The sequence below is a fragment of the Sminthopsis crassicaudata genome, chromosome 4, assembly GCF_048593235.1.
Source record: "Sminthopsis crassicaudata isolate SCR6 chromosome 4, ASM4859323v1, whole genome shotgun sequence".
NCBI classification, from domain to species: domain Eukaryota; kingdom Metazoa; phylum Chordata; class Mammalia; order Dasyuromorphia; family Dasyuridae; genus Sminthopsis; species Sminthopsis crassicaudata.
Window position 1 is genome coordinate 405,047,630 of NC_133620.1, and position 26,104 is coordinate 405,073,733.

The 26,104-nt window shown below is 34.5% G+C and overlaps 2 protein-coding genes across 11 annotated transcripts in view; one reads left to right on the forward strand and one right to left on the reverse strand.

Annotated features, from left to right (window-relative positions):
* Positions 1-24,811, reverse strand: BROX (BRO1 domain and CAAX motif containing). 7 transcript variants are annotated; one of them, XM_074262687.1, is made up of 14 exons: positions 24,438-24,576; positions 22,514-22,692; positions 20,873-21,012; positions 15,532-15,638; positions 14,566-14,662; positions 11,875-11,970; positions 11,520-11,592; positions 10,330-10,435; positions 9,522-9,611; positions 7,561-7,646; positions 4,629-4,710; positions 3,936-4,086; positions 3,282-3,441; positions 1-2,011 (listed from the first exon to the last, which is right to left on the reverse strand). In XM_074262687.1, the coding sequence occupies exons 3-14, from the start codon at positions 20,971-20,973 to the stop codon at positions 1,925-1,927; spliced, it is 1,236 nt and encodes a 411-aa protein (XP_074118788.1). In that variant the 5' UTR covers positions 20,974-21,012; positions 22,514-22,692; positions 24,438-24,576; the 3' UTR covers positions 1-1,924. The 7 variants fall into 7 exon arrangements, 6 of the variants coding, with proteins under 6 accessions (XP_074118788.1, XP_074118790.1, XP_074118789.1 ...); XM_074262689.1 differs by lacking the exon at positions 24,438-24,576 and adding an exon at positions 23,979-24,058; XM_074262688.1 differs by lacking the exon at positions 24,438-24,576 and adding an exon at positions 23,948-24,011.
* AIDA (axin interactor, dorsalization associated) overlaps positions 24,769-26,104 on the forward strand; it is a 44,544-nt gene continuing 43,208 nt past the window's right edge. Inside the window, exon 1 of one of the 4 annotated variants that reach the window (XR_012481352.1) lies at positions 24,769-25,147. Coding sequence is in view for 3 of the 4 variants with exons in the window: in XM_074262695.1 (XP_074118796.1) it covers positions 25,038-25,147 (110 nt within the window). In the remaining variant the exon portion in view is untranslated. The remainder of the gene's footprint in view (positions 25,148-26,104) is intronic. The other 3 variants (XM_074262695.1, XM_074262694.1, XM_074262693.1) reach the window with 3 other exon arrangements.

Sequence of the window (26,104 nt, forward strand, 5' to 3'; positions counted from 1 at the left end):
TTCATGCAACCTCTTTACCTTTATTTTTTAAAAAATCTCCAAACATAATATTGAAATTTTATCAGAGAAGATTCTAACTATACATCAGCTTTAATTTTTCTATTCTTTACAAAGCTGTCAATCACTAATCTTGGTATTTACAATTATCTTACAACAAAGAAATTACACACACTGAATTATTTTATGTATGGGAGGATGGACCATATAAAATACTCAATATGAAAACTGAAAAAACTAGGGTAAAATGCAATGATACATAAAATACACAAAAAATTCTTATGTGCAGAGCACAGCAAATGTTAGTGTTGAGTTTAACTACCACAATAAGTGATACACACAAGATTGATGTTTGGTCAGTTATGGCTTATATCAAGCCTCTTACAACTTTCTCAAAGTAAGACATACACAAATAGTTCAACCAAAAAGGCTTCTGTAAAAATATTTAGTGATGCACCATTTAGTAAATGTGTTAAGAATGCAAAATAATCAAATGTTGCAAAGGAAGGAATTAGATGACATGATCCATTTCTAAGGTCTTCTGCTAGGTCTAAATTTCAATGACTTAAAATTTGTTAAAAAATCATCTCCTATAACCCCATTGAGCCCAGATACATTAACTTTGCTTTGCATGTAGCCCTATAATTTACAGACAATTCATCTTTTATCTAACTCCTTGCTCTTTCATTTCTGTAATATCATCTGGTCAAAAGCAACATTAAGATTTAACAGGTCACAATGTCAGTCTTTCCAATAGGCCTCATAGACCCAGAGCAGTTATCCAACTTTCTGATATATCTAAGGACCTTGGGTCAATGTCATCCACCTTATTGCTGCATCCTCAGGACTTCCAGACTTTTTCTCTGCACTTTCTGAAGCAGAACTTTATATTTTATGTGTTGTCTCCTTCAAAAATTGTCAACTCCTTCAGGTAGGGACTGACTTGCTTTTTTTTGGTATCTTCAAAATTGCTTAGCAAAAGGCTCAATAGGTAGAAAACACTTAATACATTTTTATTCATTCATTCTGACAGGATATAGAGACTATTCTGAAAGCCTTTTGAAAATGAATATATTCAAGACCAAAACCAAGAACAATGATTTGGACACTTCTTTGAAAGAGAAATAGAGGGTAACCAGTGTAATTCCAAAGAGGTAGTTTTTCAAGCTTCTAAAATGTTCTGCATTATTGTATGGTGTGGATTTCCAAAGAATAATTTCTTTTTACCTTTATATAGATATACTAAAGCTGTTATACACAAATTAGTTCCTTAAATCACATATGCTCTGTAAAAGGGTATTTAAAATAATTATTGAACTCAAGAAACTACATTTAGTCAACTTAAAAAATAAAATTCAGAGTTTTCTTAATGTTTTAACATGTACACTACAATTCTGGTTTAAAAATATTAATATGTATCAAGGAATCTAACTGCTAATGATTTTCATTATAAGAAAGTTCCATTATAAGAAAGTTGTTTTACATGAGAAATAATAAATGCCTTGGAGTGTTACAGGTTTGTGCCATGACGTAAAGAACTGTTTTTTTCTTTGTCGACTCTTATCTGTACCTCTCCTCTAACTTTAATAACAGATGAGAAACGAAAACATCTTTTTGTGACAAGGAGAACCATGATTCCTTTTTATAATTTAATACATTAACCTGAAATCTAGAGTTCTACCCTAGAATTCTCCCAAAAAATTCTTCCTGTATCTTCAAATTGAAGTAAGGTCTGCAGAAGCTGTTCTAGTGAAATAACAAAGAAAGAAAACATTAAAAAAAATCCCATCCTATTAAAAAGTGAGTATTGACATAGTGAAAGCCCAAGAAAAGAAGCAAATTATTCTTCAGGCTCCAGAAGAAACACAAAAAATTCTAGTCCCAGAGTTAACCCAATCCACTTAAGAGAGAAGAGTTCCTCAATCTTCTAGGAAATATGGCAGCCACTATCCTTTTGTGGTTTGATATCTGGTTCTTTGACTGGTTTCAATTCTTCCTCTGGTTTGGGTTTGGCCTATTATAGAGAAGTAAAATGAATTATGAATATCTGAGGCAAGGCTTAAGAACCTAAATATATATATACACTATCAGTTTTTCTGAAAATAGCACATTTTTCATGTGACACTGTAAGTACTGGTAAATTTGTATTACATATCTAACTTAGAAAGTATCATTTTTGCTAAAGAAGAAATTTATACATCATTATTCTTGTGAAAAGAAAATAAAGCCACAACTTCAACAATGACAATCACTAGCATTTAAATAGCATTTTAAAGTTTACAAAGAGCTTTACAAATATTATTTCATTTTATTCTCACAACCACTCTAGGAAGTAGATACTATTATTATCCCCATTTTATAGATGAGGAAATTGAGGCAGACAGAGATCACAGAGCTAGAAAGTATCAGAGGCAGGACTTCAGCAACTCAGATCTTTCTGGAGTCTAGGCCCAGGGCTCTCTCTTGAGCCAAGTTCCTCCCTCCAAAAACAAAAAGCTAAACCAGTCCCTCTCCTTAAGGAACTCATAGTTTATAGCTACCTGCCATCAATACAGAGATCCCACATTTGAAAGTAACAAATTCCACATTACTTTGAGGTCATTAAAAGCACTTTATAAAAATCAAGTGGCTAACTAATACAGAGAGAAGGCTATTTTACAGAGTCAGTTTTACTAGTTTTAACTCAAACCCAAGAGAGAGAAAATGACTGAAATAAAAAAGCATTCCTACTTCTAGCTTTCACAGATCTCTAATAATCTTTCCCCTAAATCCCTAATCATCTTATACCCAAATTCAATCATTTACACCATCTTTATAAATCAAAATATTTTACAGCTTATTTTCTGAAATGCTAAAATTAAGACCATATCTTCAAATATTCAATAAAATACTAAATGTAGAATATGGAGCTTTAGCACAGAATCATATATTTATCTAGTGTATTCTTTTAAGAGAATTTAAGATACCACTATCACCCTTTTGTCTCATCTTAAAACAATGTTTACAAACTTGAAAGAAGAAAAAAGCCACATTACTTTGAAAGTATTTACTTCTTAGGATTCAAGAGGAAATATTTGGAAAATTTTCTAGAATGAAACAAATACTGAAGAGCCTTCCTGGATATTAACAGCTCCAGATGGAAAGCACTAAATTAGCTGTCTCTACTCTCAAATAAACTTCTATTTTTGCAAACAGGAAAAATGAAGATATTAAATAACACTTTATGATTCTTATCTTAAATTTAAAACAGAAATGGAAGAAATGAAATGGAATAAGATTCATACACTATCATCCTTTGGCCTCTTGGTAAGATCAAATGCAGCTAGTATTTCTGGTGTCCAGTGTGCATTTACAGGAGGAAATTCAAAGGGTACAGGCTCTACAAGACCATAGTTTGCTTTGAGTTCGAGTTGTGGTGCTTCTGTTGGAACTTTTTGGAAATAGCTATAAAAGAAAATTTAAAAAATAATTTAATGCCAAATTTCCCTTAAAAGAAACCAGGGACATAAATAATCCATCTCAAACTCCTCTCTTCACTTATTAAAAATGAATCTTATGGGTGTCAGCTGATTCCAAAAAGGATTAACTCCCCAAAATGATTTACCAAGATGTCAACTCCATGATAAGATTTTTCCTAACCTGACACATAGTAGGTACCTAATAAATGTCCCATGATTGATAGTGACTGTTATGTTCTTCAGCGGCTTTAGAGACTCTTAGTAATATCAAAATGGTGTCTACTAAAACCAGGCAAATTGACAAATTTTGCTGTATTATTTTGTTCCTAAGGCAATATAAGATTTTAGTTATAATTTTCAGTTTATCAAGGAAAAAAGGAATTAAGGCAAATTAAAGTTACTCTACATGCAAACACATTTTTATATAACCTAATTAAATATAAAAGAAAACAAAGATTCTGCTCTGACATCCACACTCACATGAAACCATTTTCTCTCTGACATTTTTCTAAAGTATTTTTCACTAGACTTCCAAGTTTCCTAAAGAATAGATGTCCTGAAGGTTTGGCTGTTGTCCCAGGTCCTTTGGTTTCTCCATATTCTTTGCACAATGCTTCAGCTTTGGAATAAACTGCACATAAAAAAAGTCTATTAGATAACAGTTTGTCATTTAATGCTTATTCTCACTTACCTAATGAAATAAAAAACAAGATTCCTAACAAAGCGAAATAAGATATAAATTATGAGATGAACAAGTATGGGTATTAAACACTTCATTTACTATTGTTTGACTTGGCTGATATATGTGTTAGATCTTCTAAAACTCACTTTCTCTCTTTCTCTCTCTCTCTCTCTTTTAAAATAAGGGGTAGTTTCCTGGAGATGGAATGGAAATGATGGCTCATATTTGAATTTAATAGTGATAAAAAAAAGTATCAATACATTTTAAAAAAATTAAAAGCAAACTTTTACCATATAAACTCTGGAAAATTCCCTCCCTGATTTCCATTTGCCTATTTGAAGGTCCCTTTTATCTCCTTAAAAATAAATAAATAAATAAACAAACAAACAAACAAACAAATAAACAAATAAACAAACAAACAAACAAATAAACAAATAAATAAATAAAAAGCTAGTTTTTAAGGGAAATAATATTCCAGCAAGAAAGCTTACATTTTTCTGATTCCTGTAGAGACCTGATTGCTTCACCACATTTATCACTTGCCAGCAAAGTCTGACCATGATAACAGTAAGCCTGGTGGAAGAAAAAACAAGATTTCTGATTTTTACTCTCTCTAAATGGTATTCAACAACAGATATTACTTCTTTTACATTTCAAATATTTCATATTAAAAAATGTCTATTATTTCAAATACTGATTCTTTTTATTTTTTATTTCCTTTTATAAATAACAGAAGATTTTTTGCTTAGCAAAGACAAAATACACTAAAATGTTACGAATATTGGAAGACTAGATTTTCTTACAAGTATTCAGTAATGGGAGACACTTAGAAGGATAGAAAGTAGTCTGATATCAAGGCTAACTAGAGCAATTTTCTTGGTTGAAGTTTAGGATTAAAGATGGGTTTTAAAAGAAAAAGAGAGGAAAATCAATATCCATTACTTATTTAAAGTCTACTCTAACACCTTTCATCCAAAAAACTTATTATTAGATAAGTACAAAACTGATGGATCAAACAAAAGAGAGATTTTAACAGCTTAGGAAGGCTATACTGGGTGGCGTGTCATGACTGGTTTTTTTAAAGAGAGAATTAAGATGAAGGAATTCAAAGGACATTCTCTGAGGCAGGACACTAAATTGAAAGTGGCCTTACAAACCTGTAGACGATAGAAATCAAAGTAGTTTTAATAAATTAAGCCCCTAAAAAAGTTCAACAAGAATAAATCATATCTTATACAAAGTAGGAACTACAGAAAACATTTGAATTTTTTCCAATCTATTTAGCATTAGTCAAGAACAAGAAATGTAGTAAGACAGAGAGTCTAAAAATACGCTGACCAAAATGATGAAAAGATTAGGTTAAAAAAAATTTTTTTAAAAAGTGTTCATTTTAAAAACAAGAGTTGTAGTTGTCCAGTATGAAAAGGAAACAAACAATATCTTCAAGTATATCAAGAATTACTACATAAATAAAAACACTGAGCTATTTTCCATCTTGGCTTCAATGAAACTGTAATCTCAGATGTACATATTCTATCAATACAAGCTACCACCTATCCATGACTTCTGATTCTGTGTTTATTAATTTTATGTCAAAGAAAATCTACCCAATGTGCTACAGAATTTCTTTTAATTTTTAAATATTTTATCACTGAAGTACTTAGGATCTCCATGTGTTATCCTTAACTTTCCTTAAATGACTTGTCCACCTCCTTCTCTAATTATGAATTTACTCAACAATTTCCCATACTCCATTCATAAGCTAGTTGCCTAGTTGCACCTACCATATAACTCTCCACTTTCTTTTGGATGGCCTGCAATTTTAAATTATCAGAACTTGAAGCACATAAGCTGCAAATATCTTCATTTTAATCATTTTTCGCTTATACATGCTAACCACGGCAAGACAAGAAGAGTAATAAAATCCCATGAAATGATATTTCTTGAGTGGATTAGTTGGGGAATGGCTGAATAAGTGATAGTATATAAATGTAATATTATTCTGTAAGAAATGATCAGCAGGATGATTTCTGAGAGGCTTGGAAAGACCTACAAGAACTGATGCTAAGTGAAATGAGCAGAACCAGGAGCTCATTATACATGGCAACAGCAAGATTATATGATGATCAATTGTGATAGACTTGGCTCTTTTCAATAATAAGAGGATTCAGGCCAATTCCAATCCATAAAGAGGGCTATGGGGACTGAGTATGGATCACAACATAGTATTTTCATCTTTTTGTTGTGGTTTGTCTATTTTTTCTTTCTCATTTTTTCCCTCTTTTTGATCTATTTTTTTTTTTTTTTTTTTTTGTGCAGCATAAATGTGGAAATATGTTCAATAAGAATTGCACATACATATTTCTTGTTGCCTTTGGGAACAGAATAAAACTAATTACCCTAACTCTTCTATTTGATTTTCTAAGGAGAGGCTACAACCCATCCATTACTTTAACCACAGAATTCTTCTGTCTTCAAATTTCATGTATTAATAGCAGATTTATTTTTTGCAATAAATAGCATGTCAATTTTGTTGGTCAGTAGACAAATATCTTACACATAAAGTATCTAGAATTAAGTTGCTATTTATAGATAGTCTAAAACTGTGAGATTCTTAGCCTCCTCTGCCATAATCACATAACCAAAGCAGAAAAAGGAGGACTTGAATAAAACTGAATATAATATATGTAAATAATAATAAAGAAAAAAAAAAACAACCAACTTATTTTTCAGCCAACCTATGGATGAACCTTTCTATACTTAAGATAACATAATTGTTTGTTGCTGAGTCTATTCTAAAAGCCTTTCTAGGATGGAAGACTCTAAAAAAGTTCAAACTTTTCTGGCAAAGCCTTCAATAATTTAGGGTCTACTTCCATATCAAAATGGGGACTCTGGAGTAGGGTTTTGTGACTGTTTAATTTTCATAAGGGAAATAGAAAATGGTTTTAAACTTCAGTGAGAAGGGCTAATTAGAGCAAGGTATCAAAGAAAGCTAATGTAAAAAATGTCAAACTGAGTCAGATTCACACACTTAGGTAGTAAAGTTTATTATAGGATGCTATAGAACAAAAAGAAATTAATTCTATTAAGTGGGATTTTTACTTAGAAAATGTAATATTCAGAATTTAAAGCAGTTCTTTGTAGAAAATGTAGAACATTTCTCTAGCTACATTAAGAGAAAAATCTTTGAAGTTTCTGACTAGAAATAGGAAAGAGTAAAATGTAGATGATCATATTCAGTTCACTTTCCCAAGTCTGTCAAACTAAATGTTTGTACTAGAGAATCACTAATGAATAGGCTAATTGTGTTATCTTTTTGTTCTGCATTAAGCCAGGAATTAATCAAATGTTTTCAAAATAGCAAATGTGACACATGGAAACAACATTTTAATATTATACAACATTAAATAAAATACTTACATAAGCTGTGTAAAAACACATTTTCAAGTGAAGATATTTTCTCCATTTAATAGTATATGTAGGCTCCAAACTGGATAACGTGTGATCTATAATTACATTTATAAAGCAAAACATAACTTCTCTGACTCATAAGAATCTTTTTTTTTTTTTTTTTTTTTTTTAGGCTGGGGTTAAGTGACTTGCCCAGGGTCACACAGCTAGGAAGTGTTAAGTGTCTGAGACCAGATTTGAACTCGGGTCCTCTTGAATCCAAGGCTGGTGCTCTATCCACTGCGCCACCTAGCTGCCCCTACTTCATGACTCATAAGAATCTTAAGATTTTCCCTTCTTCCAAAGAGCTCAAATTCTATAACCATTTCAGATTAAAAAAATCTAAGATTGATTTATATTCTAAAACAATTCATTTTCAGTGATAGCCAAGTTAGACAATGAGACCGATCATGTAATGATAGTTTTCTCTTTTGAAGAGTGTGAATCCAGGCCATGAGGAGTTGAAAAGAAAACTAGAATAAGAGTCAAAAGGCCTTAGTTGTGGAGCTGGACAGTTCTGCTACTACTTGTACCTATATGATATTGGGCAAAAAATTTTTTTTTTAATATCCGTGAATTTCCCCAGAAGTCAAATAGAGATAATATTTTCATGCCTAATAGGGTTGTAGTGAAATTCAAATTGAATAATAGATGTGATAGTGTTTTGAAAACTTTAAATCATTATACAAATTATTATTACTACCATAATCATTTTAGATATATAAAGTAAATGTAAAGTAAGATAATGCAAGAAAGATAAAAATATAAAATTCAATAAAATCCAATATTGATTCCTAAAGCATAATTGTCTTTTAATTTTACCTATTTAATTGAACTCATCATTTCTTAAGCACCTACTATATGAAAGGTCGAAAGACAAAAAAAACATTACTTGTGAAAAGAATCATGTACCAAGAATCAGAAGCCTAGAAATTGACAAGTGGAAATTAAGAGTTAAACCAGAAATTTACTTAATGAGCAAACAAACCCTGTACCATTTAGGGGGACCTGGTTGTACTACTAACTGCCTTCCTTCTGCCTCCCAAGTCAGACTTTTCTTTAGGCATACATGTGCATGTTTGCAGGTTTATCCAAAAACACCATTCCCCTCAGTTAGCTCTGAGGAGCAAGCAAAAATTATAGGAGCATGATTTTAGAACTATATGGTTTTAAAAATATAAGAGGATATTAGGATTGCAACCAAAGCCTACATCCCTTCAAGACAGAATTATTACTCACTTGTACTCCTTAATTTCTCCTGTTTCCCTCTACATACCTGTAAATACTCAATTACTCACCACATTAGTAGAAATTATTTTCAACCTCAACTTCATCTTTTCTCATGCCCACTATATTCATAAGCCAACTCATCAACCATGTCTCACTCTAATTCTGCCCACTCTTTTCCACTATAGCCTCTAGAGTTACTATTCCATAATGAACCAACTTCCTTTCATTTTGGTACTCTAACATCCCTAGTCTTATTCTTATTTTAAGACTCTTGGAAATCACAGAAATAGCCCCTTTTCAAATTGCTTCACTGACTCTAATTCAACTGAGCTCAATTAGCAGAACTAATCCAGCAAGTCATTTAACTTCTCTGCAAAATAAAAATGACATACATTTAGCTACCTCACACTGCTATGAAGAAAATCCATGGAAAATTACTATGAGAGCCATTTGGAAAGTGATAATGCTATACAGTGAGATAATATAGGTAAGAGTTTAGCATTTACTTTTTCATTGGGATAAAATTTCTATTTCCATTAACAGGAGTAGCTTCATTTATCATTTTATTACTTTTAAGTAAATCAATCTACATGGATACTTGTCTAATAAGTGGCTTACAACAGTATCTCTAATTAAATAAGTGGAAGAAAAATGTGAACTCTTTGAAGGTTAAGGAGCACAATAATGAACTTAAAACTCACCAGCTTTTTGATAGAAATTGGCTGTTTCATATGCCAGTGCAGCAATTAGACCAGGATTATGTTTGAGTTCAATTGCTCGAGCAATTGTAACTGAAAAAGAAAAAAAAAATGCACCCCTATATTAAGAATTATAACAGAATACAAGTTCAATTTGGATATATAGTAAGAGTAAAAGTAAAAATCTGTGTCATTAAAGTTTTAGGACCAAGAATAAGAATCTGCTATATAATAATTTTAATGTGAAAAATATGAATTACTGAAAATAAAAGTACCAGCATGCAGAAATTGCTGAGTTCAGTAATATAGTACTAAATCCCCCAAATGTTCTAAGAAATGTGGTTCTTTGCATTAACTAGTAAGTTACTGTAAAAACTATGAGACATACCAAGAACTATTCTTACAAAAGGATTAAAAATGGATCAAAAAAGCCCCTAGCACAAGCTCTCGATCTCATACCTGTATGTCTGCCTCTAAGCAAGTTAGAGAGCACAGGAAAAAGCAGATGCAAATAGCAGAAATGGAAAGGGTTGAGAAAAGGAGAACAAATAACAAGAAAAAGGGAGTGATTTTTCACTTTCAGAAAAAGTGGAATGAAGTTAAGAAAAACCAGAAGTCTTTCACCTTGTTTAGCCAGAAAGTCTTGCTAGAAAAGGCCAAAAGCTTTTAAAACTTTTAAAAATTGCTTTTGACTACAGATTTTTCAGAACCAGTTGTCTTCTGGACAATGTAGCTGAATTACAAAATAAATATACTTGTAGAAAATTAAATTCTCAGAAATTCAATGCTACATTGTGACATTTGGGAATACCTTCTTGAGCTTCAGCTTGACATTGAATAATGTAGGAATCTATGAGTCGAACTTCCAAATCCCTGCCTTTTTCTGCAGGTGTGATAAGTTTGGGAATATGGTTTTCCTAAGAGAGAGCAAAATACATGCCAAATTTTATTTTAACCCAAATTATTGTCAGCTGTTTAATGTTATATTTAAATATTTTAAGTGAATGATACTTCTAGAAGTTGATATGAAACATTCAATTTGGGGATTTGCTAGACATTTCAAGGGCAAATTAAAATTGTGCTAAAGAGAGCGGTTTTAATGGCCAAAACACAGAAGAATTACAAGAGCTTCACACACCATAAACTAGTAGAACAGAACTGCAGCCACCAATAATTTTTGGTTCAAATCAAGGAGGTATTATAAAATGTTTATGTATATAACTCATACATTTTGGAAAACATTTAGCCAGAATGCTAACATAACCAAGTTATCTTTTGCATGTATTCTGAACTATGCTTTCAGACAATTAAAAAAACTGAATATACAAGGGAAAAAATGCACCTAAAAGACTCATATGAAAAATGCTATGTAGAATTAACAGTTTTTATACCTACAGTAATTATCTCCTACCAAGAATATAAATGATATATAATATTCATAAAAAAGAGTTTTAATGCTTAAAAAGAACACTTTCCTCATAAACTTACAAAACAGCTACTATAAATAATATAATTATTTTGCAGATACATTACAATAGAATTTTATTAAAGGCCTGTACAAAGCACAGTTTTAGACAATGAAAGAAAATACAAATTTTGGATAAAACACTGCCCTTGCCTTCTTGGAGATTTAAGAAAAATAATAATAGGATAAAGATCTCTAGCACCAAGGAAATTGAAAAAGCAAAATCATGAGTACTGAATGTTTTGGCTCCAGGTTAACCAGGAATGAAGGCTACATTCCTAATTTTTTTCATCCCAATCCTATTAGAAGCAATTGAAACAATACACTGTGATTAAAGATTTTCTATTTATTAAAGTTCACATTTCACTACATAAAAAGATAAGTAGCTCTGCCATAGTAAAATAATAATGTAAAAATAAATGACTAATTAGCAATATATATAAAATAACAAAACACATTTCTTGAATCTCTTCACTGACACTTACAAAGATTTGAAAAGTGAAAAAATTATCAAAAGCAAAAATGTATTTTGGTACCTTCAAATGTTTGAAAATCCCAGCTGCAATTTTTAGGCTTCGATGAACTTCTTTTGCTTCATCTTCTGTTATGCTAAAATATAATAATACAAATCATACTAATTCATCTTAATACTTCAAATCAATAAAAATGATTATTTATAGAAATTCTGGCCTTGCCCTTTTTGCAAATTCAATGCTAATATCACATATTATATAATATTTGGATATAATTTGCATATTTTAACAAGAAAGCATTACAAATCCTCAAATAATATTGGCTACATTAAAGTTATTTTTACACGCACACACACACATGCACACACACGCACACACACATACGCACATATTCTTTGCTCCTCCTATTCATACTTACTTTTCTTTTCCAGCCAATCTTGATGCATATTTGGTATACCATAAGGCTACATTAAATGCCATGGATATCAATTCAAACACAGCATCTTGCTGGGCACTAAAATTAAATACACTTTCATTAATTTGGTCATTTCATATTTTAAGTTTATCTATATGAAACATTAGCATCAATATGATTTCTTAGAATACTATCAATTAACAAATATTTATTTTGAATGTCTACTAGGCAATATAAGTGAGTGAAGATTTCAACATTATCTTCAAATACCATATAATCTGGTTAGGAAGGTAAGACAATTATAAATGAAAATGCAGTGGGGATACAAAACTATAAAAAGAAAGTTTCTGCCCTCAAAGAGTGTCCATTCTATCAGAGACAACAAGTATACATGTAAACACATACCAAATACAAATAAAATAAATTTGAAGTAAATGGAGGTACTATCATCTGGAAAACTGAGAAAGGCCTCATGTAGTATCTGGGCCTTGGGAAACAACAAAAAGACCAATTTGGCTGGACCAAAGACTGCTTGAAAGAGAGTAATGTATAAAAAGATTGGGAAGGAAGATGGGAGCCAGGTTATATATCTAGAGAAAGTCACTCAAGTTTATTTGGAATGACAGGGTCAGATCTGTCCTTTAGAAACATTATTTTGGAAACCATGTGGAAAATGGAAAGTGGACTGGAGGGAGAGCCAGGGAGACCAACAAGAGTTGAGAAAAATATTCTATATGGTCTAGGTAAGAGGTGATGAGGAAAAGATACAGAAAAAAGAAGTTATGGAGATAGAATTTATAAGATTAGCCTACTACTGGATATGGAGGGATGGACAGGTAGAGTGAGAAATTGGAAATAATCCTATCTTACAACTTATGAGCAATTCAGGAAGGAATGATTCTCAAGAAAAGATTAATAACCTGGTCTTGAGGTCAACTGTCAAAGAATAGAAAGGATTCAGATTTATAAAGAAGCAAGCATTTCTAATTAGGAGACTGACATGGTAATAGGGAAGTACATGAAAGGGGTAGTTTTTCAGAGATTTCACATGTATGTGTATATTTAAACAACTTAATGGTATGCTAAATGACTGTACCTTAGTATCAACCTCACCACCTGCTCTATCCCCTAGGAACCCTAAGATTTGGGTAAATTAAATAGCTTCTCTTAGAACATGGTTAGAAACATCCTAAAGATATCACTGCTACCTGACAACATAAAAGAGGACTTTTCTATTTCACACATAACATTCCTGCTAATGGCAAAAAATAGGCATTTAAAAATCAGACAACACAAACTTTTCTTTCCACTGAAGATCAAAAAGTGAATTAAAATGGTCAGGCATTAAAAAAGATCAATTGTTGGACTATTAGAACAGGCTACAGTTAAAGAAGGTTGTTATTCAATTTCTTCCTTTATTTGTTAAGATACCAAATTTTGTTTCGGAACAATTTTTAAAATAAGATAATATCTCTATGATCCCCTAAAGAGCTAGTGTTCCATGAAAATCACCTTGTTATGATTAGGAATTTTCAATGCTACTCAGTAAAAATTTATTAAGTGCTTATCAGTGATTTTCAGTTTTTATCCCTAGGATTTAGCATAGTATTTTGTATATATGTAAACAATTAATGCAAGGTGAATCATTCATTCATTCACACTATATTGCAATGCACTTGTAAATACTGGGAATGCAAATACTAAAATGATAATGATATTTCCCTTCAAGAAACTACCTAAGGCTTCCTAGCTGGATAACCCTGGGCAAGTCACTTAACCCTAATTGCATCAGCCACACCAAAAAAGAAAAAAAAGAAATCACGTAGGGATGGGGTAATACAACATGTATAAAGGAACATATAATAGAAGGTATTTTGTAGTAGCAAGTAAAGGGAGGGATCAAGAAGGCTTCTCCACCAGAGATAGCATTTGAACTAAGCCTTGAGGGAAGATAAGGCCTGTAACAAGCAGAAATGAGGACATCATAAGAGAGGCATAGAGAAAGTTTTTGTAGGCACACTGAAGCAGGAGAAAGAATTTAAGGGAATAATAATAGCACTTAAATAGCTAAAATGTAGAATTCACAAAGAGATATAATGAGGAATAAAGTTGAAAATGTAATAAATAATTGATAATAAAATAACAGATTTTAAATGGTAAGGAAGGATATGGAATCCCTCATTGATATTGGAGAATTTCAGCACTGGAAAGAAAGTAAATAAGGACAGTAAAGAAATAAAGCCTAGTAGTACAGACAGGCTTGTTGTAGGGAACTAACAGAAAGAGATCAGTTCTCTAGAGCTCCTTTTCAAAAAAGTAAAATACACAGAGGAATTGAAGTACTTCCAACTTTACTCTTAAACAAATCAATTCAGCTTTAAAAAGACCTACATCTCTGCTTTGCATATTAATATTTTATAAAATTAAGAGTTAATCTCCTCTTGATAAGGTGAAGGTGATATTACCTCCACCCCCACTCAGTTTTCATATGGGTCAAACCTATTTTTCAAGTGGATGAAATATTTTTCTTCACAGGAAGGTGTAATGGATTAATTTCTTAGAATATTTTTTAAAAAAACAACCCTTGTTCAAATTTTTATTTTTTTTCTCTATTTGTTTTTCAAACTACAGAGTCTAAGATTTACCACCCCAATAATCAATTACAAACATTAGATTTAACTTGGCCCTATATACCTTGGAACATGTCCCTGTAACGTATCAGTCCACTTAAAGTTTTGAATATATCTCAATTTGCTTTCTTGGGTAGAATTATCCAATGAATTTATGAAACCTGAAAAATAAAATTTTAAAATGTTAATTTTAAAGCACTTCAGATATCTTATAATAAAGAAATTAAAATATTCAAATGGATGGATGTATCAAGCATACACATTCTATTCCATAGCTTCAAAGGCATTATGCTCATATTTACCTTCTCCAATCAAATTCCTAAATATTTTTTTACCCTAATCTTATTCTCTAATCTCATCAGAAACTTGGACAGTAACCATTAAGTCCCCTATCTGTTAGGTGTGAGCTTTTGCCTTGTTAAATTAGGGCCTAAATCACATATCCCTTTCTGGCCTTCACCTCATCATATCCCAATGTAGGTATACTTCCATCCCCAGGATTATTTCCCATTATGCATCTGTCTTGCTTGCTTGAATTTGTATCCTTACAACCTAAACATAGTAAACACTTAAAGAATGCTCCCACTGTCCCAAAATAACTACCTGGTAACAATTTAAATCTTGAACATATACAAAGAATAAGAAATGAATGTCCAAAATAGTGTTTAATGACATCATTTTCCTACCTATTTTACCATTCTTCTGAAATACAACCACAATCTGCCTCAGAAAAATAAAAAGAAAAATTGATCTTGAAAATTCCAAAAAGCATACATCTACTTAACAAAATGGACATTATAATTTTAAATTTTAACTTTAATTTTTTTTTTTCCTGAGGCAATTAGGGTTAAGTGACTTGCCCAGGGTCACACAGCTTGGAAGTATTAAGTGTCTATGACCAGATTTGAATTCAGGACCTCCTGACTTCAGGGCTGGTATTCTATCCACTATACCATCTAACTGCCCCCTTAACTTTAAATTTTAACAAATGGAAGAAATTCAACACTTAGTAAAACTTTAAACAACTAACCTTGCAAAAGAGAAAAGTAGGAATCTGTCGCATTCTTCATCATTTCTGGGTTACAGGTCAAATCAGTGAATAGCTCAAGCAATCGTGTCCTTGATGATCTCAAATCACTTGAAGAAAAGAGAAGAGAGTAAAGCTGAGTAAGCTATAGTATGAAGTATAAGGAAAATTGATTAATTTTAAAGTACTTAAAAATCCATCATTTCAAAAAGCTAGGTCTTGTTCTTATATATGAAATCTTAAGAATCCTATCTCCTGAGAAAAATCTGGAAGTTTTTAGTCACCAATAGAAACAAATTAAATATCTAATTTAATATCTTCAAATGTATATTAAAAGGATTTTCTAAAGAGTTCTCTAACCATTCAAAAAAAGAGAGAGATAAAAACAGTTCTAAAAAAAAAAGAATTTCATTGCTAAGATGTCACATTGCTGATCTAATTTTAGATAACATACATGGCTCTGTTGAATCTTCTAGTTTAGGGACATTTTAAAGAATTCTTATTCATAACAGGCAAATACTCTAATCTGTGACCTCAGATGCCTCCAAAAGACAACAATTTCAATTTACTCATGTCTGTCCATTCTATCTGCTTTGTTCTTGTCTACCTAAAAATCTGTAACAGGAAGTTCAACCAACATTCCTTCTGACAATGCCCAAACATCACTGGAGCTTTCTAGCTATCAAATGTTTATTTCTTTCATCTGCTTATATGCCTGGCCTTAGATTTTTTTCTGGTTATATATTTCTCTGATGACATTTTCTATAGTGTTTCTTTTGTAGAATCACTAATTTGCAATGTGTTTCAATCTCCTCCTGTCTACCAAATATCTCTTCACTACCTTTTAGGTGATGTTTAATATAATATTCTATAGGTAGCTCAGTCATATAATTCAAAGCTCATAGCCACAAAAAAAGTAAAGGTGTGAAAAAGAACTTTCATTCCAGAAAGAAACTGACTACTATAAATGATTTTTTACAGTAATGACTTTGTGAGGATTGAAATATATTACATAGCATTACCTGAAGTGTAAAACTAATGACTACTTCTGACACTGAAATTCCTTTCTTTGACTTATACAATATTCTACCTCTTTAAACTTATTATTTCTTTGTAGTTTGTTTTCTGGAATCATTTTCCTTCTTATATCCTCAATTAAAGGTGTTCTTCAAGATTCAGTCACAGAAACATGGATTCAGAGGAACTCAGAAGTCATCCACCACAACATATCCATTTTACAGATTAGGGAATTGAGGCAAGAAACTAAGCCTCACAAGTTGCCCAAAGTCACACAGTAAATCAGTGGCAAAGACAAGGTTTGAATCTAGATTCTCTAAGACCAAATCCAAAAGTATTACCATAGCAGTATGAAATATATGTTAGACCTTCTATAAAAATATACATTAACTTGTGTATTAACCTCCTTCTATCTCCTTGCCTCCCTTTCCCCAATGAATGTACTATAAGAGTTGTGTTCCAAAATAATCAGTCTCCTCATGTTCTATATTCTTTCACAACCAATGTTTATAATTGCTTGTGGAAAGTCCCAGACCTGGTGACTAAATATTGACAAAACCCAGTTATTGATGTCCCTCAGCCAACCATAATGTTTCCCTAGCATGTGGAATTGACCAATCCTATAACTGCACCACTTCATTCTATTTTTGGTACTCTCTCAATGGATATAAAAGAAATTTTTCCTTAAGCAGAGGCAACCTTGATTGCAAAAAAGAATTCTGGATCCAATTGCCTAGGGACTATCAGTCTGCCTAATAAACTGAACATGTGCTTGGAGGTCTGCTTCAGTTGCTTTTGTAATAAAAGCATTTTTTTGGATTTTGGGAATCCCATTTAGGCAGTACATTCCACAGATAGTGAAAAGTATGAACAGTAAATGGAATGTTCTAAGTAGAAACAGATAGGTCAGTTTGGCTATATCACAAAATATAAATGAGAAAATAATATAAAATGATACTGGAAAGATGATGAAGTCAGATTGTGAATATAAAAAGAATGTTTATGTTTAATTCTAGTGGCAATATGGCACTACTAAGAGTTAATCAAGTGGAAGAGTGACATGATTGTATTGATCCTTAAAGAAAATCACTTTGACGGCAGCAGAGAGAACTGGAGTAGGGAAAAATTTGAGATACAATGATCAATTGGGAAACTGTTTCAATATTCCAAGTGAGAGAAGATAAGGGACTAAACAAAGATGGATACAATGTAATTATAAAACTCAACAAAGAATCAGGGGATTTTAGAATTGAAATGATCAAACTGTGTCTTTTAAAAATTGATTCTACTTATAATTAATTAATTGGTGGTGAAGTAGAAGGAAAGCAAGGGCCTAGAATCAGGAAGATTCATCTTCCGGAATTCAAATCTGGCCTCAGGCTCTTATTATCCTTGTGACTGGGCAAATCATTTAACCCTGTTTGCTTCAGTTTCCTTATTCATAAAATGAACCGGAGAAGAAAATGGCAAACCATTTCAATATTTCTATGAAGAAAACATCAATAGGAGAGTTAAGAGTCAAACATGATTGAAAACAACTGAATAACAACTGCCTAAGCCACGGTTCTTTGTCTCTGAACTTTGTTCAGAAATTAGCTGGTCTCTAATGAGTTAAATTTAGAAATTAGTTATATTGTTCTTGCCTCAAAGAACTCTACCATGTGATGTAGTATCTTTATGCCGCCAAGCCATGTTGGATTTTTATCCAAGATGTCTTATTCACTATTGTTAAATAGTGCAGCTTGCAGGTAAATTCAAATAAGGAACATTTCTTAGTCACAGGAGGTAACAATTGCTGACCCTTCATTCTTTTTTTTTTTTCCCCCCTGAGGCTGGGGTTAAGTGACTTGCCCAGGGTCACACAGCTAGGAAGTGTTAAGTGTCTGAGACCAGCCTTGAATTTGGGCTCTATCCACTGTGCCACCTAGCTGCCCCCCCCCTTTTTAATAGCTTTTTATTTACAAGATATATGCATGGGTAATTTTACAGCATTGACAACTGCCAAACCTTTTGTTCCAATTTTTCCCCTCCTTCCCCCTATTTCTTCCCTCAGATGGCAGGTTGACCAATACATGTTAAATATGTTAAAGTCTAAATTAAATACAATATATGTACACATGTCCAAACAGTTATTTTGCTGAACAAAAAGAATTGGACTTTGAAATAGTGTACAATTAGCCTGTGAAGGAGATAAAAAATGCAGGCGGACTAAAATAGAGGGATTGGGAATTCGATGAAGTACTTCATACTCATTTCCCAGAATTCTTTCGCTGGGTGTACCTGGTTCAATTTATTTTACTGCTCTATTGGAACTGATTTGGTACATCTCATTGTTGAAGAGGGTCATGTCCATCAGAATTTATCATCATATAGTATTGTTGTTGAAGTACATAATGATCTCCTGGTCCTACTCATTTCACTCAGCATCAGTTCATGTAAGTCTCTCCAGGGCTTTCTGAAATCATCTTGTTTGACCCTTCATTCTTAATTTCTAAGCATTCATATTGGTCCCCTCCCCCCTCTTCCTCCTCCCATTTCAGCTATTTCCAATTATACTGATTTCATCATTAACCAAGTATAACTTGTTCCCAACCTACAAAATTCTGTTCTTTATTCTGTATTCCCCCAAATCATAAAATCATTAAGGGGAGGTTTTAGTTTTGCAGAGGAAACTGAGATCCTATTTATTTGTAAATTCATATTTTACTAATAAATTGGTCACGCTTAGAACTTTGTGCCTCATTTTATCTTAATTTTAACTGTCAGAACTCAAAAGACCATCTAGTCCACAATATACACTTTACAGAGAATGAATAAGGAGTTTAATTAACTTGTCAAAGGTCAGATGACTTACTCCACAGTAGAGTTAGAACCAGGTCTCTGATTTCCAATCAAGTACTTTTATATACCAGGGGTTCTCAAACTACAGCCCCCGGGCCAGATGTGGCCCACCGGGTTATGGCAAATGGGCTGAGGGGTGGAGATATACTGTGAGGTTTTGTTTTTACTATAGTGCAGCCCTCCAACAGTCTGAGGGACAGTGAACTAGCCCCCTATTTAAAAAGTTTGAGGACCAATGTACTATACTTTTATATACTACTAAGCTGACCTACACAAAACAAGCTACTCTTTCTGATCTTTCTATTTCTTTTTATTAGAATCATAATTTATCTGGTTACTTAGTTGATTCCTCAATCACCTGATAATTAGCCAAGTTCCATACTTCTTAGAAGAATCTCTTCCATTTTATTTCTGTTGCTATCATCATATGACAGGTCTTTATCATCTCATAATTATTAGACTACAACAATCTCCTAAGTAGTGTATCACTGGTTATCACCCCCAAGTCAATCCTATAGCAACTTAACCTACATACTGCTACTATGTCAGTCTTCCTAAAACATGGTTTTTGCTCAATTTTTTTGTTCAAATGCTCCTTGTTAACCATAAATCCAACACAGTACTCTATACCTTTAAAACTTTCCATAATTTAGCACCACTTTTTCAAACTTATCCCCAAACCCTCCTTTTATGACTACAATAAAATTGATCTACTTAATTAATTAATCCTGTAACACTAAGATGGCTAATATTTACATAGCACTCATTTTGTGCCAGGCACTGTGCTAAGTATTTTACAATTATCATCTCATCTGATCTTTACAATAACCCTGGAAATAGATATCATTATCCCCATTTTACAATTGAGGAAACTGTTAGGATCCCCACTCTCTCGTTTTACTATTAAGAGACATCCTCTTTTCCAAGCTAAGGCCCAACAGGCAAACTGTGCCCTGAGCTTGACATAATAACAATCCTTTGTGACTCATCATCTGGAAGATATCAGCAAGTAAGTGTCTGAAGTCACATTTAAATTTAGGTCTTCCTGACACTAAGTCTAACACACATCACTAGCCTCACAGTTTTTTCCAAACTTGTTATGCATACTTTCTGGCCAGGTTAAACCTAATAAAGAGTCCCCATTTCTCAATTCATAACACACTATCTCTGATAAATTAACCACATACTTATTTGTGATATCTTTTGCACAATTTTCTTCTATTTAATTTAGCTTTTATAATATAATTTAACTGTTCTGGCAAAATATAACTTCTGCTACATAACTATGGAAAAAAAATCCACAATATCTCAAAGATATAACATTTTAAGATGTGGGAGTTCTAACTTTTCACATGTTTTCTCTACAACTAAACTGCAGTTAATGAGGATACGTACATGTCATATTACTTTATATTGTCCATCAGACCTAGCAGAGTAAATGAACAAAGTAGTAATTCAAGAAATATTGGATCCAATTCAAACTTACTTGCAAATTTTTGAAGCTGCAGGAGTTGTAACCACACCATAATAATTAAAGGAGACAGGTGCAGTGGCTTTTAGTGGATTCCGATGAAACCAGTGTGTCATTTTCCTTAGATGTTTTCTACAGATCTATGTAAAAGAAACCTAAACACATAAGAGGAAAAAAAAAAGTATAGATCAGAATGTTAATCGGGAAATATTTTATAAAGTAAATTCTTAACCATTTTAATTTTAAAATGAAAATTTTAAATATGTAATATTTTGTTTTTCATATTTACAACATAAATTTCTTGAATGCTTTTCTATTAAAAAGAGTATACTATATTTAAATTTTGTCTACACAAAATTGATTGGAATCCTATCCTATATCAATTGTGGTTTGCAAAGTAATATTGAATTTACCTGACCCAGTATAGCTGCTACAAGAAACAAAAGCAAAGAATTATATGAAGAATGTTCTTCCAAATAACTAACAATCGATCAAATATTACTGTTTGGACTTAAATTTAGACTGCAATAGAAAAGAGCAGTTTCCATAATTATTTTTCATGTATTTCATCAGTGGTATATAAATCTTTATATTTTTCTTTGTGATAAACATTTTCCCTTGCAGCCACAGGAAAAAAAGATAATCATTATTTAAAACAAATTCATTAAGCTTAAAAAAAAAAATCCTTCCCAAATCCTGTCACTATATCTATAATTTCTTAAAAAAAGAAAAGAAAAAGAAAAAAAAGAAACTCATTTAAATGCAATACTATTTTTAAAAAACTGTCTTCTTCAGGAGGACTTGAGTTCAAATTTGGTCTCAGACACTTAATACTTCTTAGCTGTATGATCCTGGGCAAGTCAACCCCAATTGCCTCAGCAAAAAAAAAAAAAAAAAAAAAAAAAGACTGACTTCTATATTTGGTCATCTGAAAAATAAAAATATATCTAAGTATGTCTAAAAGATTCCTGGCAATGAAGAATATAAAGGGGAGCATGACCAACCATTACCTTGAAATTAGGCCAGGAAATAGTGCACAGAAAACATTTTGTCAATAAATCCATGATTCAGGAATATTTACTTCAGTTGGCCTCACTACAAAATGTTTAAAATCAATAATCTTTATTGTCTTTTCTTATTGTCATTAAATTGGTTTAACTATTGACTGGCACACCAATTATGGCAGAAGTTTAAAAAATGACAACACAATTCATTTATATACCACTTGAACAAAGTGCTTTCTTTTTAATATTTTGATGAGGTAGATGGTGTAAATATTATTGCTCTGATTTTACTGATGAGGAAAATGAGGCTGACTGATTCTATAATCCTATAACTTGCCAAGCATCACAGAGCTAAAACTTAAGATGAGGGATTTGAACTACTACACTAAACAAAATGAATTCAAAATCAAACATAATAATCTATTCTTACTTTTACCTTTTATGTTAATGGTTAAGGATAAAGTTCATAAACCAAACAGTTTCAAATGCAATCCTCTCCCTTCTAATAAGACAGAACTTTGATGGTTATTTATCTTATATGGTTGTAAACATATTTTTAAATGATAGTATAAGTACTTATACTTTATAAGATCATTGATAAAGAACTTTTAAATATAAAGAAATTGAAGTATAGCTATCTTAAGTAACTTGCCTCAAATCACACAAATAATTATCAGAGGTAGGAATTTAACTTAGGTCTTAGAATTGCAAGCAGCCACAGTGCACTGCCTTTCCAGATTATTCCATGCCAGAGTGATCAAATTCGTTTTTGAAAATGAGTACGATTTACTTGAGTATCAAAGAGAGGAAGGTAATTTGTGAACAGACGTTCTGTGGGAAGAAAGAAATTTAAGCAGATGAGACACTCCTTAAAATTTTTTTTCAAAACACATGAATGGATTTCTAGGCAGTATCTTCTTCCTCAAAGATATTTTTTAAAAGGGTCATTTACATATCTGTAGAGGATCCTTTAGATGTACTCAACTTTAAACCAAACAAATTCACATAATTAAAGTCAAGTTTTTACAAAGAAGCTAAAAATAAGAGCACAAAACTCTGCAAACTTTCCTAATGAATCTAAAATTAATTTTACAAAATTAATAAGCATCTTTTTTTAAAATAGTTTTTATTTACCAGATATATGCATGGGTAATTTTACAACATTGACAATTGCCAAACCTTTTGTTCCAATTTCCCCCTCCTTCCCCTCACCCTCTCCCCCAGATGGCACGTTGACCAATACATGTTAAGTATGTTAAGAGTATAAATTAAATACAATATACGTATACACGTCCACACAGTTATTTTATAAGCATCTTTTTACTATTGAATTGATGCCAAACTAAGTTACATGTATCCCTACATATGATCACTGCAATCTACTACTCGGTATGTTATCAGGTAGTTTTAGAATGACATTTTGGGAAAGTACCCTCCCAACACTTTCCTGTTAGTCAAGCTTCACAGAACGCATTACTTAAACTAAAGTGATTTATAAAAAATACACTTTTCAAATAGCTGAAATTTTCATGAGCACATTTTAACTTTCCCCAACAAAAGCAAAAATTGTTCATCACTAACAAAGAAAGCACCTGAATCCCCATCCCTTTGGGAACTTCCAACCCATGAGCCATTTCTCGGAGAAATCTCACCTACAATTAACTGTGTAACACAACCTGGTGACTGCACGGACACATCTGGCTACAATGAAAGGAGCGCTTCCTCCAAATACAGCCGGAGTCTTGGGGCTCTTAACCGGGGTCCACGCCTTTTTCAGTTTAATTCCCTCCCTTTGTAACTATTTTATGCCTCTATACGCATGATTCCAAGAAGGGGGTCTACTGGCTTCCAATCCAGAGGGTCCAAAACACAAAAAAAGGGGGAGGAGCCCCTCGGAGGATGAGAGCGCCCCGCCTCAGCCTCTCACAACTTTGCCCAAGCCTCCGTCCGTCATCGGGAAAACTTGCCCCTGTTTCTGAGACCCCGGATGAGATCTTCCCCGACTGACAACGCTGAGGTGGGTGAATCGAGGGCAGAAATATAGTGGGGGAGAAGGTTGGGTGCGCCCCACTAAGAACCAACTTACCTGAGTGCGGGGACATTTCTGGTTTACTCACCTCTTCCTCCTCCAACACCCAAAACGAGCTGCGCCTGCGCCATAGGAAGGTATTCGCACGTTCACCCTCCCCCCCAACCTCCCCAGCTCATAACAGCTGGACACAGGGAAATAGGGAGGAGCCGTGGAGTCATTCCAATAGAAAATAGATAGCATCAATTGGGGAAAACAGGGGAAAGCTGCTGCAAGCCGAGATCCTCGTTCGAGAACCTTTAGGAGGGCTGTCAAAATGTCTCGGGCTATGGGCTCTGGGGAGCCAAGAGTGTAAAGTGGCTCTAGGTAGGATTGAGAGTGAGGAGCGCAGCCAAAGTGAGGATGTTTCCTAGCTGGAAGCAGGAGAAAAGTTAACAAACCCCATCTTTGCCGAGAGTGTTGATGGGAGCGGGGGCTTCAATAATTGGGGCGTTTTGGGGTGGCGGACCCCCAAACGGAAAACTAATAATAGACACATCACACTCACCAGACTCTCAGAGACTCGTGAAGCAGTTATTCCGGGGAAATAGAGATAATGTTGATACGCTCGAGACTTAAAAGTAATAGGACTACAGGAAACTGAAAACCTCGGGATACTAAGCTAAGGTCACGTGGCTCCCGCAGCCATGATAAACCAGCAGGCGGAAACCTGAATCCCTCGGAGATCGTTGCTACGGTGGCCCGCGCAGCCCCTTCTTAAACCGGCATCCGTCGGTTCTCTCCTTCACTTTAGGGATTTTAGAGTCGGCTTGTGGCCCCTCCTTTAAATCAAGAGTAAAGAAGGAAGAACCCTTTGGGTTTTTCTTCGACGGTGAACTGTATCAATAACAATGGCGGCCGCAGGCTCCTCCCGGCAGCTCCGAGGAGGCGGGGCCGACGCAACCTAACTCGGGAGGCGGGACCCATGAGGGGCGGTTCCTCCGGTGCCGCAAAGTTTGGCTGTGGCGGCAAATGGGCTTGGGCGGCTCCTGAGCTGGCGGTGGCGGCTGAGGCCGTTCCTCGGAGCTCTGTGGATGCCGCGACGCGAGCCCGAGACCATGACTCCCTAGAGCGCTTGGGCAGGGACGGGGTGGGGACGGGACTGGCCATGTCGGAGGTGACCCGAAGCCTCCTGCAGCGCTGGGGCGCCAGCTTCAGGAGGGGTGCTGACTTCGACTCGTGGGGGCAGCTGGTGGAGGCGATAGACGAGTACCAGATGTGAGTGGCTGACCTCGGGAGCTGGGCCCGGCGCGGCTGTCTCCCTCCCCCCTAGTACTCCTCCCGTCTCCCGGTCGCGGCCTCCGGGGCGGGCTGGCGGCGCCTCTGCAGATGCTGGAGCTTGTCCCTGGAGGCCGTTTCGGCCCTTCCGCGGACAGAGCGGGCCATTCAACAAGTAGGCGCGCCCCGCCCTTCTCCCGGGGTAGCTGCTCCCGATACCCTGGACTTTGCCGCCCTCCGGGGGTCGGCCTTCCCTCTCCGCCCGCTTGCCTCCTTCCTTCCTTTCTCTGCCCCTGCAGGTGGCCGCCCCTAGTGAAGAAAACTCCCCGGCGGCGCATCCCGCTGGAAGGTCCCCGCCCACGTCCCGGAGCCTGGATGCCCGCTTCCTGCGAGGCTGAATCCCAGATCAGATGAACGGGTTTTTGTTTTAATTTTTTTTTTTAATTAAAAAAAAAAAGTGGCGGCGAACCGGTCTGGGGAGCGCTAGGCTGGTTTGGGCGTCCCCGGGGCCCCCTCCCCCTCTGATTCGCTCTTCCCGAAGGAGCGCCTTTTCCCAGGCCACCTCGCTGTGGTTTCAGTTTCCGAAACTGTTATTTGCGAGGCTTGGAGCAGCACATCCCCACACCCTTCTCTGTTCCTTTGGGTGGAGTCAGCTCCGGATTCGGGGAGGATGGAAGGCAAAAAGGCGAATTCCACCCCGCCTCAGACACTGCTTTCTCCCCTCTCCTCCTCCTTCCCTTTTGTGGACGTTAGAACGTTAGCTTCGTGTGAGCTCTAGGACACTGTAGTTCGTCTTCCTCAGTGTGGCCATCCTGATCCCGGCCGAGGCAAGGGAGCTGCTGTGTAAGGCTTGCTGGTGAAGTAGGTAAAAGGTAGCTGCGGGGTACACGTGGGTGCTAGCCTCCTGGATATCTCTACCCGGGTGACTGCTTTCTGGCGTTCTTAAAAACTTCAGGG